Below are 19,632 nucleotides of genomic sequence, written 5' to 3'. Positions count from 1 at the left end.
ACTATTTGGGAAGGACCTCACACAGAAAAAGAAGTGGAATGAGAGGCTTAGAAAACGAGGCATCAGAATCCATGGTGGTGAGCACAAAAAGGAATAAAAAAGATCGTCCAATTTAAAAAAAATAAAAAATTATGGATAATAATTCCTCCAAAGTCTTTGTAAATCTAACGTTAATTAATTTAAGTAGCACTTGCTTTGCTTTGATTATAACTATGCATGTAAATTGTCAAATAACCCTTGGTTTGATAATCAGAGTTTTTTTATATGAACCATGCCGAGGGCCAGACTTTACTTTCATTCCTTACTTTATAAATTTGAACATTTTTTTCTCTTGAATTTTTTTCTTTAAATACCGAAGCTGTCATTCAAATGGTTTCTATTTGTTTCCCCAACATTAGAAAGAACTTTTTTCAAATACAACAATGAGTACCTCTCCAAATAAACGAGAGATAACGGTGGCGTCACTGAATGTGGCCAGTATTACGAATAACTTAAAAATCAATGTTATTAAGAACTTTATGTACAATGATCTAAAAGCAGACGTCATCTTCATCCAAGAATATAAAGAATCGACTGCTTGGCAGAGCAAACATTACTGTATATTTGGCAATACTGATGGCTCCTCTTTAGGTACAGCAATTTTAACTAAAAAGTCTTTAGAGACAACGAATGTGCGTCGTCATGCCTCCGGGAGGATAACTGCACTGCAAATCGGGGACACGCACTTTATTAACGTATATGCCCCTGCAGGAGGTGGGATAGGGAAGGACATGCGAGAGTTCCTGGCAAGCGAAATTCTGCCTTACGCATGCCTTTTCAAGGACAAGGCTATAATGGGGGGAGACTTCAACGCGATATATAGGAGGGAGGACTGCTCGGCAAACAATACGCAAATACGATACCCAATAAACAAGACATTTAAAATTCTAGTCAGCAATATGGACGCAATAGACACCGGTAAAAATACAGCTCACAACAGATTACAATAACCAGAATAGGTACACACTCGAAAACCAGAATCGACTACATATTTATATCAAAGAAACTAAAGAATGATTTAATTCAATATAGTACGACCCCTATTTTTGTAACAAAGATGTACCTTTCCCAGATCTGGTGGTCGTATTTAACATTCCCTATCAAGTGCAACTAATCATAGAAAGTCTGATGACATAAAGTATGATGGCAGAGATAACCAATTTGCCCTTTTTAATAGACGCAGATTTTCTTATGAAGAATATTCTTCCCGCACGCGCTCAGAATGTGGTAAGTGCCCAGGTCTTTGCCTTCCATGAAATTCTGACTATCATACTCACCAATTGAAAACCCAATATATAGTTGTCAAAGACATTACCAGCAATATAGGACTAATTTTGTTAATAAACGCCTTGATAACGTGTTCTTTTTTCATTCAATAACTGATCTGATAATAAAGATCTGCATCAGCTCAATGATGCTTATGGAGTCTATCGAAATTCCTAGGAAGTAAGACCATTGATCACCAGAATGAGGTACCGGATGTAATAATAATAAAAATAATACTTCATTATATGTGTGTATCTTGACTAAACTCATGGATAAAACATTCATGAGTTCCGTCAAGATAGAAATAGAATATAGATGGGTCAGTTCCCATACCCGGTTCTCGGTTCTGCCGGTTCTTGGCCTATGGAACCAGTATTGAGAACCGATCGCGTAAAGTCGGTTATTTGGAACCGGCTCGGAACAGTGGCAAGGATTTGAATTTTGCACCCAATGGTCTCCAGTGTATTCAAGGCCAAAAAGAGTAAATAAAAAAAGATTTAAAAAACGTTTGGATCGCATGTCGCCCACGATTGTTTCTTTTGAGAGTTGCTCGCTAGCACGCGCATTTAAGGGATCATCAGTTTGTCACTCTCGCCGACATTGTAACATTTCTGAAGCTGCCGCTTTCAAACAAGCTGACTTTTCGTGTGCCAACGTTCAATCCAGCCCGGCAATGCGTCGTCAATGGCGTGAAATACAGACAATGCTACATCAATGCTGTTTTCAGATAAAACGAGTTTTTGCTGGCTGCCGTACACGAGAAATTCAGATGGCTTTCAGACGAGACGCCGTGAGCAGTGAATATTCTCTATCTAATGGCAGCCAGCAGAAAATCATTTCGTCTGAAAGCGGTCTTACGATTATATTATGTACATATACTGTAGTTCTTCGATATACGATCAAGATGCGTTCTGAATGCTTGTTCGTAAGTTGATAAACCTATACAAGGAATCGAAGTGTGTTTAGCCTGTAGAATGCAACACTGCATTGCAATTTTACGATAACTCAAGACCGCATAGTTTATCCATGGTGTCACTGTACCGGCATGATGAGCAGTTTATTGTTGAAGTTATTATTACTGTGACAGTGACGCATGCGAATAAGTTATCAATTAAAGTAACAGTTTAAGCTACATTCCAGAATACAGAATATATTTTGCACTGACCCAAAAGTTAAAACAAATTAACGGATGATGTCGTCAGAAGTTGGTGTAGTTTCACAATTGATCCTGATGCTATGCAGTACGTAAGCTGTGCTCCAAGCATATTTCGTGCGGGCATTCAAAATCAACATCGACCACTACTGTTTTCAGTGAACACCTGTTCAGCACTGCAGGCAATATTTATGCCAAAAAAAGAATAGATTAGACCCAGATAGGGTAAAAATGTTAATTTTTAAAATCAAAACGTGAAGAAACAACCAGAGGCTACCTGATGTAATGTGACATATTGGTCGATCATTTATTCTTTAACAACATGTTATTTAAACTATTTTACTAGGACAATAAAATTATGGAGACCATCTTAAGTTCTTTTTCAGAGCTTTCCTGCTAATGTGCATCTTCAGTGAAATTATTTTCATTCACTTCTTGTGGTTGTTCATTTAAATTTGCCATTAATTCAGATAGTAAGAGTTCATCCTTGGAACTGAGTATCGAGGACCGATTGGGGAGAACCCGACCGGTACCGAGAACCGAAAGAATTTAGGAACTGACTCATCCTTAAAATAGAATAAAGTACAAACACAATACAAATAGGTAATAAAATATGCACATGCTGTACTACAAACATACAGCTATCCATTAGGATTGAAGTTAAGATTCATAATTAAATGTAAAACATCAGTTATAAACTCATTTAGATTAAAGTAGCAATTTTAAATCAGAACATGTTTCGATTCAGCTTTAAATTCAGTCAATGAAGAAATATACCTATAAAGTTATCATGCAATTAGTACTCTTACGTGGGGAGGAAGTCTGGACAAGTGCCAAAAAATAATGAGGTGAGACTTATTGTCTTTGAAAGTAAGATATCACGTAGGGTATAAGGACCAGTTAAAGAAAATGGAGTGTGGAGAATGAGGAAGAATCGGGAACATAGGCCACTTTACAATCCTGACGTACTGTAAGTCCTCGACATATGAACAAGATGCGTTCTAAGACCTTGTTCTGATGCTGAATTTGTTATTAACAAGGAGACTTTGCGATAGTGATGTCAAGAAAGAAGATGAAACCTTTTTTATTTGAAAGTAGACACTAAGATAGGAATACTGTGGAAGGGTTTTATCCAAATACGCATGCCCATGTTTGAGAGAAAAAAGTATTTAAAAATTTTAAAATATGGTTACATTCAATTTAATTTACCCTTTCCCTGATTTACCCGTACTACCTACGGGCAAGTAAAAACTGGCCTTCACGGATTTGCCCGTATGTGATACGGGCACATCCGCTTGGGAAAGGCTCATACTGACACACCTGATTTTTTTTTCTCTAATAGTTAAACGTCTTCCCATATGTCGTCTCTATGTTTGTAGACTGTAGTGGACTCTGACGCCAAATTTCGTTATTATTACAATTTTTCTTGTCAGCAGCATTTTTGCAAGTGAGCAGTGGTTTTTCAGCCAATCATAGTCAAATTTTATTGCATTTTTTCAACTGTTGTGGTACATTTTATCCAATAGGGTTATTTCTAGTGATGGGTCGGTTTGATTCCTCGATTCTCGACCAAGAACCGGAATCAAAAACGAGTACTTGCCAAGGTGAAAAATCGATTCTGATTCCAGTAGTACTTCAAACAACAAAATATACAACCGCATTTCCAACAGTCATTTGAATTTTTGCGCCACGTAATCATAATAACAAAACACATATCTTCCAGGGATGTGTGAGTACTCGAAAATTCAAATCGATCGAGTAGTTGGTACTCGACTCGAGCGTTTCGAGTAGCATTACAAATGTTGAGTCGAGTAGTTAAGGTTACAGAGCTTTCGAGGCTAGTAGGTCCAGCAATCTGCCGACAGGAAGTGCTATCATGAAACTCATGTAGTAATACAGTTTTTAAAGCCGATAAGTCATTCTAATGCCTTGGCCTGGTAGATTCAGCTTGCTGTATACTCTATAGTTGTCGAAGTGGGCGCCGAATACCTTTACGCCAGCCGCTGCGGCCGATCGTCTTCTGACCCGGCGCACACCGGTCCAAAATTGGAAAAAGCTGGTATAAAGTCCAAAATGACCTTTTTGGGAGTAGAGACTTGAAACTTAGCGTAAATACTCAAATATCATTACCAGATATAGATTTATATGCCACTTTACATAAATACGACCCTTTAGTGATGATACAGTGGCCCAAACATGACCAACTTTTCAAAACCATGTGCGATCTCGTTAATTCTGGAAATTTTTTAAATTTATCCAGGTGGTGTTGCGTTGGTATGAGTTTTATGGAATAAAAACGCAATATTCCTTTGATCTGGTGCTTTGCCTATACTTCCAATGACTTTTGAAGATTTTGGCTCTCATCTGTCTGGTTTTACAACGCATAATGGCCAACCCGTTTTTCACGTGAAATTTGACATAAAGTAGACATTATCTTTCGTTTACGTAAAATATAACTCGGAAAATTTGGTCCACAATATAAAGTAGAGATTTATAAAGATTAGTAATTAGAAATCTTGAAAAAAAAAAAAGTTTGTTACGAAGGAAATAAGAGCGATTTTTCAATCGCTCGTCAAGGCTGAGCTACATGCCGCGGAACTCTAAGGCTCGGTAACTGAGGCCGAGTTTTCAAGTTTTTTAAAACATTAGTCTTGAAAATCATCATTTAAAGCATGGATAATCGTCTTAATTGATTTCAAACACTAAAGTGAGGATGTTAAAAAGGATTATGCATAGATCGACTAGAACATTTAGCGCATTACTCGAGTGAAAATACAAAGGTTTGGATATTTTTCGGAACTATCCCACGCATAAGAAATGTGGCTCGGGTATTGAAGTAAAGTGAAGAGATTAAGTCAGCATGCTTAAGAGAGAGAAAAATGAACTGTTTCCGTGAAAGGCAACAACCGATACCCTTTTTCCCTTTCCACATTCGCCGAGGTGAGTCGCGCGGAAGGGGGAGTTTTCACACCACAAGGCTCTTTTAACCTTTTTTATTACTGTGTCCGACCGATGTGATATTCATTTGTAGCGTTTAGTTTCTTTCTTGAAGGGAAAAAAGGAAGAGATTTTAAGGTTGATTAAATGACGTGAGAAGTATAGAATTTTTTTGGCTCTACAAAATAAAGTTTAGTTCTTTAGTTCGTTCGCTTCGTCCACTTGAATTCCATGAAGATTCAAGATCCTAAAAAATCGTCGATATAATTTTTAATAAAAATTCCAAAGTCTCCGAAATCTTGCAATTTTGGTAGGAAAGTACTTGCCTAGTCACACAAGTGTGTAGCAAAAGGCAATTTTATGCAGGCAGTAATAATGTAGCATGGAGACGTCAAAACCTGCTGGGTGAGCATGTAGAATAATTGGTTTTTCTGCTTGAGAATTTGAAAGGGCCAAATATTACATGATTTATATACGTAGTATACAATCTTTATTACAGCTATGAGAATTTCTGTACTCATGGCTCTCCCTTGTAGTTTGGATACATATATATGGTCGACATATTATGAGTGCCAATATTCTAAAGTAATACCTATCATGTAACACCACTTTTCAGGTATGTTCTGTTTTGAAATATAGCTATTATATTTTAATTACATAGTGATGATATGAAAGATGCTTTTGTCAACTGATTCTTTCACAGAGTAACATTTTTTTAAGTGGTTGTCTAGTTGACTATTTTTCTTGGAGCCTATGGCATCAGAATCGATGGAATCGGTATCGGTAGAACCGGAATCGAAATGTCAGAATCGGAATCGGGATCGGAATCGATAAAATTTTGGAATCGACCCATCACTAGTTATTTCCTTCATCAAAGAAAACGAAAGGCATTCATATTACAGGGTTCCCACTCTGACTAAATTATAAAATTCACGGTTTTTTCCAGGTTTTCACGGTCCGAATTCCGTGAAATTAACAGTCTGTTTGATAAGCCATTTCAGGCAGAAATATTGATCTCATATAAATCACTGGCCGCACGTTAACTTAAAATATAGCAAAAGCGATAAATGCCGGGAATGCAAAACGCAGCAATGAAAGTGCACTTATGACATCGCCTATCGTTAGCAAAATTTAGGGCCGGCTAAAGGTTGTGGGTGAGAAAATGGAGGGTGACAGGGAAGTGAAGAGGTGTCTGATTTCTCGCCAGGGTTAATGATCACTTTGGTTAACGGTCGTCCAATCACAGCCTTAAGGTCTGTATCATCATGACATACGGACCATTATCATTGTGTCAATGTATCAATGTGATCATTAAACATGGAGAATGAATCAATGATTGATTGCCCTATATTCTGATTATTAGTACAATAGTGCGACAAATGGCGAGGAGGACTTCATTGCGCTAGTAGATTTACTGATAGAATTTGTGTGCTTAGAAAATGAATACGGAAGCAACTCGGAAGTTGCATGCCTGTTCATATGATATACGAGGGTCGCACCAAAAGTAAGGTTCCCAATGAGCTACAATGTTGAGCGAAGGTGCTAGGCTAAATCCCACAACATTGCCGCGTGCAGTGGTTCCCCTACTCCCCGAGTCCGCCAGTCTGGGATTCACTTTGTCGCTCATTATTGGCTTAGCAACCGTCAACAATGAAAGTGATGATCCCCGTTCCCGCCAAGTGTGAGGATCGAGCAGTAATCCGATTTCTCCTAACAAGGAAGTTACCGCCATTGGAGATTCATCAGCAACTGACTGACGTTTATGGTGAAGAGTCCATGTCTATTGAGCGCGTCCGAAAATATTGCAGGGCTTTTGCTGAGGGCCACACGGAAGTTCGCGATGAAGAGCAGAGTGGAAGACCGACGGTTTTGGATTGCCCAGAAGATCAACAGTGAGCTGCTCATAGATCGGAGGGTCACTGTCCGTGAATTTGTTGAACGCATTTCGGAAGCTTCTCACGGCACAATTGAAAGAACTTTTACACAAACGTTGGGATTTCGCAAGATGTGTGCTTGCTGGGTCTCCCGCATGCTGACTGACGGACTCATGGAGCAACACCTTGACACTGCTCGCAAAGGGCATAGCCGAGTAAGAGATTGAAAAGACCCCCTCACGGATTTTTCCCAGACTTGGGGCATAGGATTTGGGATCAAATAGGACTAACCTCCCAACACTTCCAGCCCGCTAGAGGCCCACCAGGTTTATTTTTCATAAGTTTTTTTTGTTATTTGTATGCCTAACAGTAAATAAGTTGCAAAATTGAACAAGATGGTATGAAACGGGTGTTATGGGGACAAAGGTCGCGAAAAAAACGGCAAAAAATGGCCAAAATGGCATATTTTATTTTTTTCCGGGGTGTTCCACCACCTAAATGTTCTTTTTTCATTGCATTAGCCGAAAGGTATTTAAATACTCCTTCAAAACACATTTTTTAATTGTGGCCCTCTCAAAAGTATTTTATTAAAACTAACGTTTGAAATTTTCAAATCGACGCCATTTCTCATTATGCGCCTGAAAAGTTGTAGGAAAGGTGCGCTCCATTAAGAAAGCCATCAAACGGTGCAAACTGCATTGAAAAATACGCTTCCTATCTCGAGATATTTAAAAAAGAGTGGAAATCGAAATTTCGAGCTAGCCGGCCCTGGTGGGCCTCTAGCGGTCTGGAAGTGCTGGGAGGTTAGTCCTATTTGATCCCAAATCCTATGCCCCAAGTCTGGGAAAAATCCGTGAGGGGGTCTTTTCAATCTCTTACTCGGCTATGCCCTTTCTTCAACAATTTTATGGTGGGGGACAACAAGGGGAAGTTGTTGGTCTCTACCGTCACTGGCAAGGCCGTAGCAAGGGGGGGAGATCAAGGGGGATTCATCCCCCCCCCCCCCGAAATGAAAAAAAAAAAATAGATACTTTATGCTCGCTTGGTGCTCATACGACGATATTATATGCGGTGCAGGGACACTAGTAGTCCAATGCGAATCAAGTCAGTAATTATCTAAGCGAATTTGTATGTGCAGTGTGTGTAGTTGTAGTGCAGTGTGTGAAATAATAGTGCTGTGAATTAGTAGAGAGGTGAGTGACTTATGAGCCTCCTGGAGGGACTGCAGAATTGACATCGACACCGAGAAGTTAATTCATTTGTTCGCTCTAAAGAAAGCTAGAAGGCTAAATTCAATTTTATAATAATATTTTTATATTTTCCTTGAAGGTTTATAATAACTATGTATATTTAACCGTATTCGCTATTTTATTTATCTTATAAAAATAATGTCATTTTTGTCTACTATTCCATAAACCCCCCCCAAAAATATTTTCTGGCTACGGCCTTGCTCACTGGAGATGAAGCGTGGGTATTGCACATTATATCCCCGAAACAAAACCCTTGGATGGCAAATGCTTCAAGAGCGACGATGAAGTCCGAGCAGAGGTCACACACTTCCTCAACGGGTTGGCGGGAGACTTCTTCAACTTAGGGATAAAAAAGCTGGAGTACTAACTTTAAAAGTGTGTCGAAAAAAAATGGAGACTACGTTGAAAAATAGGCAAGAGTGTAAACTTTTCAACGATGTGAAAACTGATATCAATAAAAAAGTTTATTTGTAAAAAATATGAGAACCTTACTTTTGGTACAACCCTCGTACTTTTATTCGTCATGCTCTTTGTCTTCGTCTGATGTTGCATCTTATTTGCTTTTGAAATACCGTGAAATAAAATGTGATTACTATTAAACATGGAGAACACAGCTATTGCTGCTCGAATAAAATCATTTTAATCCTTCCAATGCATCATGTTTCACAAATATGAATTATTTATATATGCTATGTATGCATGTTATATTTTACATCTTAATTGCATGTGTAATATTTGTGTATACCTTGCACCTCATTAACTATGTTGTATTTTACAAATAACATGACTTTAGCTTTCACTCAATAGGTTTTCACAGATTTTTCACGCCCCCCTCCTTGTGTGGGCATTTTCCTGCACTGGCTTTTCTCGCTGAAGGATACTACACCCTTATCCTCATGTTTTTTCCCACAAACATATATCTTTTTTACATAAAATTTTCACATATAGTCATTTATATTTTTGACAACTCACAAATAGTGTATATTGTATATTCTTTGTATTGTAAACGTTTGTCTACCATTATTTAATATGTTAGCATTGACGCTATCGAGGGGCTAGGTGGAAGAGGGGACTTCTTAGTCTCAACCTCGACCGAATAAAGGCATTTTATTATTATTATTATTATGTTTTAACATTTTTAAGCTTTCAAAATAATTATTTTGCTCCTCTAAATACAGTAGATTCCGTTTAATGGGTCCACCAGTTACTTGCCGCTTAATTAGGGCAGATCTTGAAGAACAGAACCCGATAGAGGAATATCCCAGAGTATTCTCTGCTTAATTGGGACAGCATGTCGCTTTATTATTGGGCCATGAGCCGGCGACATAGACTCCATAATCGCGACGAAATTAAAATTTTTTGTTTTCAGAATACTACCGTATAAGCGTGTGTAAGAGGCGCACCCCTATTTTGAGCATCGGAGCTATGAAGAAAAAAAGTTTGGGGCATTTTTTTTTATACTATCACGCGGTGTTGCAGACGTACGCCTGGAATTTCGACAGTTATTGAACTTTCCTCTTTCAATATTTATTGAGAGAAATTTTCATAATTGCGGCGGTAATAGCGGCATAAGAGGGAGTAGAAAGAGTTCCGATCCTCTCTTCGCATACGCCATTGCTCTACGACGCTTGTCCTATTCTCGAACAATTTTGTTTAAATGCTCTCGCAGGAGTATTGCAATAGAATTGCAGCCGTGGAAAATTTTAAGGCAAAACACGACAGGCACATAGCGTGATCCTTCCCAAGAGCTGGGAGAACAATCAGGGCAATCTCAGCACCGTAGGATAATAACCACGTCGTAGATTTAACGGAGCCACACTCGGCCCTCCATCGGCCAATGCCTCTGCCGTTTTTTTTCCTTTCGGAGACCCCACAGGAAAATAGGAAAACATCAAGTTACAGGGGAACAATGGAAACATGTTTCATCCCTACCCCGCCTCACCAACTGACCTTGATCGATCTCCCAGTTTATGGAGGACAAATGCTAGGTGAGTCATCTACTGATGTGAGCCCGAAGATATCTCGATAGCTTTCAATAATTGTATGACACGCACGAGGTTCAAAAAAAGGAAAGAGATCTAACGCGACGCATATCTGACAGAATTTAAGTATTTAAGCTCTAACTGTTAGACACAAAGATTTATAGTTACAACAAGGCTACTAATATTCAAAATAGTGCTAACAGCACAATTTCGGAAGAAACAAGCGTAGCATAAGTGCATTCAAACAAGACTAGACAGACTGGAAACTTCAGGCAACGCAAACTGCGTATATCACATTGCTGCGCCTTCGCCCCATCGCTTTGACGGCAACGGCGTCACATGCAAGATCGGACGTGTTCTTCCCGTGCTCCATTCGCTCATAGACTCGTAGCTTGAAATACGGAGGGGAGGGAGCGCGCTCCTTCCCCTCCGTATTTCATTGCTTGCTTCGAAGACGGAGGGATCGCGCTCCTTACCCTTGAACTCTCCTTCCACGCTCTTCACTTATAAGCATTTCTGATTTCCTCCATCCACAATTTAGTCCAACAATGAACACACTCGTTGGAATTTTTTAAAGCGCAAGTTTTGACACCAATATAATTTTCCGTTACATTCATCCTCATATTAGCGTCTGAAGATGATTTTTGGAAAATCAGGTCCTCAGCATAATGGAATTTACTCGGCAAGACAGATATTGACTATTAACCAGGTATGTCCTTCAAAAATATGCGTTTATCTACGTTTGATAACCGATTACTATATGTAGTATAAATGCCGCGGATGCCCACTCGTGGCAGTAAATTTAGCACGCCCTCCGGAGCGAAAAACCCCGTGCAATCTTTTCCATGTTCACCTCTGGGGTACCGTCGTGACAGCGCGATGCTTACAAAAAAAGCAAACAGGAGCATTTTAAAAATACGTCACTTAGGGAGAAACTCCCCTGCCTGCCGCTTGTTTTTGACTTAGGGTTACAGATGACTCACACTGAAAAACAAAGGCTACTCAGTTCCCCTTAGACTTGCGACCAGTGAAGAGGAGGGGGGAAGATAAGAAGTTTGCGTAAAAGGCGCACCCTCATTTTCGGCTGCAATTTCTGGGAAAAAAGGTGCGCCTCTTACACGCGCTTATACGGTATTCTTTTATATTTTTCCCCTAGGTTTGATTTGCTCTTATTTTCACAAATGTTCCTATTCTTTCCCTATTTTAAAAGCTCTTGTTGTTATACTATCCGCAAGAGGATAGGACTTTTCTTTAATAGGACACAATAAAAGACATTCATATGAGAAAAATATTTTTAACTAAATTGTGATAATTCTTAAAAATGATACTAAATTAACTAAACTCGCTGATTTATTAATCAAATTGATGGATTAATAAACTTATATTGCATTATAAACATTCTTTAGTCTTCTTTCTATCATTTCAACGTTTGTTTACGCCCATATACAGGATAGTTCGCCTAATTGGGGCAAAGTGCACAAGTCCAGGTACGTCCCAATTAACCGGAATCTACTGTAGTGCTATAATTATGAAAATCTAAGGACGAGGTACACTCGTCATTGCGCAGTTTGGCATCGAAATTTTGTGAAGAGCTAGACTCATCATTACAGTCCAAGGGGTTAAAGATATCATTGCTTAAATTTTTAAAGATTGTTTTCTTATCTTTATTGCCACAGTGGGTTCGGGGGTCTTGAGGACCGGGAACCAAGACTCTTAATAGTCTCAGAGACTTATACACCCGTGCCTCTCAAGAGGGGGAGGACAGAGGAAGGAAAAAGGAAGGGAGGCATCGCCGCAATGAGAGCCCGACGACACCTCCAGGGAAAGGATGGGGGAGGAAGGGAGGGGACGAGCAGTCCCGCACCGTCACAAAGGCGGGCGGGCCCTACTAACAGCGAAACCAAGCTTACGCAATTAATATTCTAACGACCTTGGAGGATCATTCTATGAGGAAGAATGACCCAACGATCAAATCGTTAGATCTTTATTGCCACAGTGAAAAATATCTTTAGTGACTCACCGTTTCAGGTCCATCCACAAAGTTGAACTTGTCTGGGTCAAAACCATTTTCGAACGCGGCCATCGAACCTTTGCATTGCTCCTTGAACATTTTGAAATCAGTCAGTTTGTCCAGGCAAGATGAGCACACAGTCTGGGGATAGCCATCCGAGCGCATCACCTGTAAGAGGCACAAGACGGGACTTAATAAAAACAATACCATCGTCCGTAGGCAAACGTACTTGCATAGGGTGACCAAAAAACAAAAAAGGGTAGTTTCCTTCATGGAAGAAAACTAAATACATTGATTGAGATTCCTTAACCACCATTACTGTATTCATAATACATATACAAATTATTTGGTTTTAGAAAACCCAGTTTAGACAATTGGCAATGGCCAATTTTATCCTCATTTGAAAAAGGCCAGATCGGCACCCATGCGATGCCACTCCACGTGACATCACAGGGACCTAGTTTCTGTACGAGTAGATAGGAGTTTTACATCGTCTGAGATTATCAATGCATGCATGAGGCATAGAGCTCAGAGAAACATCTCTTAATCATCACACGTTAAAAATACCTAATTTCGAAAATTTTCCTTCGTTTGATAGGGGAATAATAATCCTTATTTAAGACAAGCGCTACCAGCTAGCAGGGTACTCAACTACCTGCTAGCAGCCCGCGTCGTATCAGTGCTCAAGCCTCGCCCCAAGGTCACCTCACGTGCCGACAGCTGGAACCAGAAATATGTCTCACAGACTTTTCCCATCATTCCTACCTAGCCGTCGCGTTTTCACACATTTGAAATTTTTCACTTTTCGTTTAGTCGTGAAAAATTGATATTGTCATTTAAAAATCTAAAAGCATGAAATGCATACTCCGGGAGCAATAATCTTTCGATTTAGGCAATAAAAAAATAATAGGAAATAACCCTATTAACCCTTTCGAGACGGCGGAGTTTTCGTCTTAGCTTGACTGCTGTACCGAGCCCCAAGAGACTCTTCTTTCTCGTGGTACGGAGCATTTTTGGAGGGCATTCGTTAAGAAGGGTCTCGCTGAACCTTTTTCGACCCCTCCACGCAGGGACTCCGCATTATCTCGGACTCCAAGAGTACTTGTGCTCCCTCCTTTCCGGGTTTACGACAATACCTGCGGCATTGGTTCGCGGTCAACTTATGTATTGCTTATATGTATTTAGCAAATGGATAATTGTTGCTTGCACGTAAATTACAGACATTGAATATAATTCCTCATTTTTATCTGAGCATTGTCAAATTTTAAACGAAGTTCTAAGGCCATCTTCAAAGCATTTAACGCAGCAACAATTTCCATGCTGATGTTTATATACATAACTCGAGATATAAGTTAATATTTGTCGTAGAATTTCGTTTAAAAATTGTAAACGCTGCTCAAAAGACAAACAATTCAATTCTTAGTTTATATTTCTTGAGAAATGAACTAATATTTATTTCGAAAATTGACTCTATAAACAATTGTATGACCGCTGTCCCTTACCGCTGAGAGGGGTTATAAAAGACGAAGGGTCCGGGTACCTGCTCCCGGATTCGGAGGGTTAATCCTGAACCCCGAAGCGTTGGGTCCCGAGACAAAGGCGACCTAAACCCACGACCGTCCTGAAAGGGGGAGAGCTAGAAAACGTATATATACGGGTTTCGTTTTCTTGACCGGGAAAATCTCACACGTACATATACGCCCGTGGTCTCCCGGGTCAGGAAACGTCCACACGTATATATACGTGTACGGTAGGGAAAAGGTTAATGGAAACTTGGTCAAGTTCAGCACATACACAAAAACAAATATGGGTCAATCCATTTCAAATCACCCAGGCAAGGTTGCTCGACATTTTTAAATTTCCTGATTTTTTTCCATGTTCTTATAAGTGTGTTATGTAGCACATAATTTTTTTCTTAGTCGCTAGTGTTAAAGCGTCATCTTCATTGTAATATTTATTTTCAGTTCCTTTATATTTTAACAAAAATAATGTTTTTTAAGATATTTCCACTGAATTAAAAAAAATATTATGCAAAAAATTCTGTTCTCTTGGACTGCGGCATCTTTTTTTTGCATCTGGTTTGTCTTCAAACATGGAAATTTGATTTTAAAGATGAGAATTTGAAAACAATTAAATCAATCACGACTGTTTAACTACAAAATTGTATATAAGAGAAAACAAACACTTTGTAAAAAAAAAAAAAAAAATCGAATACTTTTTTGTACAGACTTCTAAAAGGCTTTATCTACATTGCAGATTCTTTAAATTTCCCTTTGCACTTTGGCACTCTTTTGGCCACACATACTGACTTTTTACACAGCTTACAAAAACCAACATTTCCATTTTTATTGCATTTTACCTTTACTTGACAGTTTCTAGTCCATTCTGGTTCAGTTTTGGGTGATTTCTTAGAATTGTCACTAATTACAACATGAGGGTGAAGAGAGCTTAGAGCAACAACACATTTTATCGATTTTCCCTAACAAATGGTAAGTGTAACATAACCGTTTTTGTACAATTTATTTGGAAACAACTCTTCCTGAGAAGCTTTTATTCCGGCAGAGATATCCTTCTTTCTCTTATTTATGGTAACCAAAAAGTTTGTACCCTTTCTTTTTCTAGTAAAACCAAGCAAAGTGATGTGAAATTGGCCAGTAGTGATATTTCTGCCCTTGGTCCAGTAGGTCCGCATAAATTTCGTAGCATGATCTGTAAAGTGATTGCCAGCTTGACGAGAGTCGTCCTTGCCAAGGTAATGAAATCCGTTTATTAAATAATTACTATCCTTATTCCCTACAAGCCAGTATTTTTTCCCATATTTATCAGGCTTTGATGCCATGAATTGCGTGAATGGGCATCTAGCTTTGTTTGGAAACAGCTGTTCGTCAAAGGTTATGTGTGGCCCAGGCTATGGTTCCACAGCATGGCCATCTCCTTCTCAGGTAGGATCTTGAACGAGAAGGCGTCGTCACTTTGAAGCCTGGCCGGCATCACGTCGGTGCACAACATCACGACTACGCATAAATTTCTTCTGTCCAATAGCCAGTGTTGATCCATGTTCGTCTAAAACACAATGAGGAACACACCGCTAATACCGTACATAGCACATACAAATACTCAATCGTGTGTACATGCTACGATGTTTTTCCGTCGTAACTGAAGTAATACAATGCCCTAACCATAGCCTGGACCGCACATAACCATTGACGAACAGCTGTTTCCAAACAAAGCTAGATGCCCATTCACCCTATTCATGCCATCAAAGACAGGAATATCATTTAGTATTGCAATATTTTTCTCTGGTGTAACACGTGTATACGGTGTCATTATCAAGACTAAACTGCCGATGCAAGTCGGTAAGCACGTCTCGACTGATCGTGACACGCCAGCAAGCCAGTCTGTCAAACTCCACGCCAGGCAACCAAACACAGAGGCTCGGCAGAAGCAAACTGCATTGTTGCGCAATAGGGTGCCTCGTTTTGCCACTTTTTTTTAGGAGCGAATCGTAATACCCGGCAAAAGTTGCGTATCTGGGTGGGTATTACAGATATGATCATTTTTCAAAATCGGTTAATATCTTCTGTTTGCCATTTTGTCTTGAAATTTTGAAATTTTTAGCGAAAAATGTAAATAATTTAAATTTGGTTTTAGCAAGCACTCATTTTTTCCAATGGAATAAAGCAATGATCTTTCCTTGATATTTTAGACCAAAAACGCTAGCTCTATTGCTTTTAATTATCGAGAAAATGACCTTTTATCGTGTCCCCTAAAGCACTTTTGTGGGATAGGCAACCCGCAACAATAATTCTCTTTTTATGCCATGCATGCGATAAATGACGCGAAATAGTTTTTTTTTTAAGTCCAAAACGTGGAAATCATGTCTGAAGTTGTCAAGGGTAGTCACTAGGATGAGATTATGCTCTTTTATGCCATCGCCGTCTGTAATGACCACGCATGCGATAACATGCGATATTTTTGTGCACAAAGATATCACTGTTATCAGTTTTTGTCAAGGTATGCGCCATTCGGATAAAAGCATCTATTCCAGCAGTTACACAAACCAGAGTACTTCAACTCATCTCACACTACACGATGAAAACCATAGGGCATTCTTTGTGGATCAGCGATGTCTAAGAATATTCCGAATTGGAACTATTGACATTCCTATGCCAAAAAATGCAAGAAAGGGCTGAACTAAATCATTTAAATGAGAGGCATAAACTCAAATCACCTGAATCATCGGTTTTCATATTTGAATGATTATGAATATTTTGAGGATATTTAAAATTGATGAGGAAAATCATGACGAATGGTACGCTAATGATGTAGCATTCACCAAACCAAAAGAAAGAAAGAAAGTCCATATTCAAATTAGATATGACTGAGACTGCCATAATTCCCTAGAGATACATATAGTGTAAGTGAGAGGGCTGGTGCACACACTACATGTACTGTACTTCACACAGCTTTAAAAGCTGGAATTATAGTTCAAGAGAAATATAGTGTCATATCGTCGGCATTCTTTACAGACAAGAGCAAAATTTGGCATTCTAAATTAAAACGTTCTCTATATCTGAAGCGCTGCTTTAGGGATGATTGTCAGGTAACTTAGTTTCAAAACAGCCAGAATGTGAAAAGCTCCCAGTGGTGTCATTTCATCTCCTAAGTTGTGACTTGCTAAACGACAGCCCAGAAGAAATCTAAAGTCATAATAAGGAACCGAAGTACTTAGGCCGTTTTCCAATCAACGTAGTATACACTCATTCCCTTGTTCCCTTTCTTTCCCTTGCACCCTTACTAATGCTCTAGTGGCACCATAAAGTGTGAACAGAAATAATGCAAACTATTGACAGTAACAAAATGTGATGCACGGGGTAGTGTTGGAACATCTGGTGGTTGATTTAAGAATCAATTTCACCTTTATACTTATATTTTTGCATTTGGAGAGCAAGAATTCACAATGCCGATATAATATTACGTAAAAGAGCTAGCATAATAAGCACAAAATTACTTAACACTCCAGTTCAAGATTTCTTAGTTTTCCATTGCCGCCATTGACCACAGCTAACAGAGTTCCTAGTTCTTATACATTTCTACTAAGATACCTACTACCAAGAAATTCATCGAAATAGTGACATTTATATTAAAAGTCTATGCAGTGATGCAATGCAGGATCAGGACTCGATCTTCAATCGCCCATGGTGATCGTCACGTCTGTGAGACCATTCATAGATATCCTAGCCCAGGAATCACCGAGCAGTAGTTCATTCATCCATCCAAACAAAAGTGTTTCCCGCACTCCCAGAAAATCTTCTTTTTGCAGTGATAAGATATCATAGACTGACCGTCCGACAAGAGGCACTGATGAAAATTCTTAGAGCTATAGAACATGAAGCAGATAATGAACATGTTGTTGTGTGACGTCTCCGAATAGCCAGCTATGACAAAGTATGCCTCGGGATTTGCACCTTTTCAATTTTAAGAACGCCTAACCTTCCTCTTCCCCTTCCTCTTGGACGAAAACATCCTGGTTCCACTTCACTATATAATGGCACGGTGGAGATGCTATTAGGTCTGTCGCACTCAGGATCTCACTCAGTAACTCACAGTTGGAGTCGAAGCGCAGGCCTTTTGTCCCGTGCGACCGAAGCGCCTCGCTATCCACCCGTGCCGTCACCAGCAGCTCCTCTCCTTCCCAAGAATTTGGTAGTATACTAAATTTTGGCTATTCTAGACGCACTGACTCATAATTACTTTATGTATTGAATTGATTGGGAAACTGGGATTTTAAAAGGAAATAAACTTTGGGTTAAAAACTTCAAATACTTGTTGAGACGTCAAAACTGCTGGAATGACCGGATGATAGAAGGCTGTATGCCGTGGCTGCTGCTCGGGCTTAGCTTAAGGATAAATTTAAAGGAAATACGCTCCACAGATGGTAGAGTGGGTGGATTCCCTAAGAAATTGCTTGAGAATAAGATTGGTAGGGCGCCAGGTGCATTCATTCGATGCACCGCCAAAAAAAAGGGAACAGTTTTACAAGAAAGCAGTCACAGAATGTAGACAATTTTAAAATACATTATATTTAACTATGGTCGAAGACAATTTGCAGAATTTTAGCTTTCACAAAAACGATGTCCACACATCACACAATTTTTGAGTTGGTCGTAGATGAGGTAGTTCTTCAGGCATCAAAATTAAAACATAGGTCACATCCACATTTACAATGAAAGAAAACTTACTCCTCATAAGGCTCTTGACATTTGTTCAAACAAAAATAAAATCTTCATGGCCAACTTCTGTCATGAAAGAGCACATGTTGAGATAGGAGAGAGGACTCGGCGGCAGATTACTGCCACATGGACAACACCATGGTCAGGAGAGAAGAAAAAGAAAGGCTTCAACCCCAGATAAAAGCCCTTCAACGAGAAGAACATTGCAAAATCAGGGAGGAGGCAAGCTTGACAAGAGTGACCTAGGCATGGAGCTGTATGGAGCTTACCGATCACGGGCGGATCGGACGACGTGGTGGGAAAGACCTTTCTTCACGCGACGCCAGAGAGAGAGAGAGCTAGAGAGCCTCACGCATGCACGTCCCGGCGGCGGAGGGGAAGGAAAGGAGGGGAGAAGAGGAAGGGAGGGTAGTGAAGTGAAAGTTTCCGCAGAGGCGCCGGACGCGGGCGAATCCCGAACTAAAATTTCCGAACTCCTGCAGGAGTTCACGGGTCCCGGAGTGAACCGTGACATTGTGTGTGATAACTTGCTTCCCGACACCAAGGGCAAGAACCCACACGCAATTTGAGGCGTGCGACCTGCGACTTTTCGAGGAGGTGGGCCACACCCTTACAATTGGGAAAGCACTGATGTTTAATTGTCGTGCTACCAGTTGAGAGGAAAATATCAAGTGAAGAAGTAGTTGAAAAACTGTCTCTATCTTAAAATACCGTATTTGCACGAACCTAAGACGAGGTTTTTTTTTCTCCTAACTCCTGCAGAAAAGAGGGTTCATCTTAGAATCGGATGCAAAATTCTCGACGTCAATCGGGTTGCATAATTTACGTCGGAAAAACTATGGACACCTGAGTTTGCCACCTGATAGCTATACAACGAAAAATCAACG

The 19,632-nt window shown here is 39.7% G+C and overlaps 1 protein-coding gene across 5 annotated transcripts in view; it reads right to left on the bottom strand.

The window, feature by feature from the left end:
* The window catches only part of LOC124158409 (gastrula zinc finger protein xLCGF3.1-like), a 123,010-nt gene that overhangs the window by 82,334 nt on the left and 21,044 nt on the right, over positions 1-19,632 (bottom strand). The window contains exon 3 of one of the 5 annotated variants that reach the window (XM_046533487.1): positions 12,522-12,680. The exons of 3 other annotated variants lie outside the window; for them this stretch is intronic. In XM_046533487.1, the coding sequence (XP_046389443.1) occupies positions 12,522-12,680 (159 nt within the window). Of the gene's footprint in view, positions 1-12,521; positions 12,681-19,632 lie in introns of those variants that run through there. One more of the 5 variants, XM_046533489.1, reaches the window with a different exon arrangement.

This window comes from Ischnura elegans, chromosome 5 (genome assembly GCF_921293095.1).
Source record: "Ischnura elegans chromosome 5, ioIscEleg1.1, whole genome shotgun sequence".
Lineage (NCBI taxonomy): Eukaryota > Metazoa > Arthropoda > Insecta > Odonata > Coenagrionidae > Ischnura > Ischnura elegans.
Note: the sequence above shows the minus strand (reverse complement) of the source record. Positions and strands in the feature narration are given on the sequence as shown.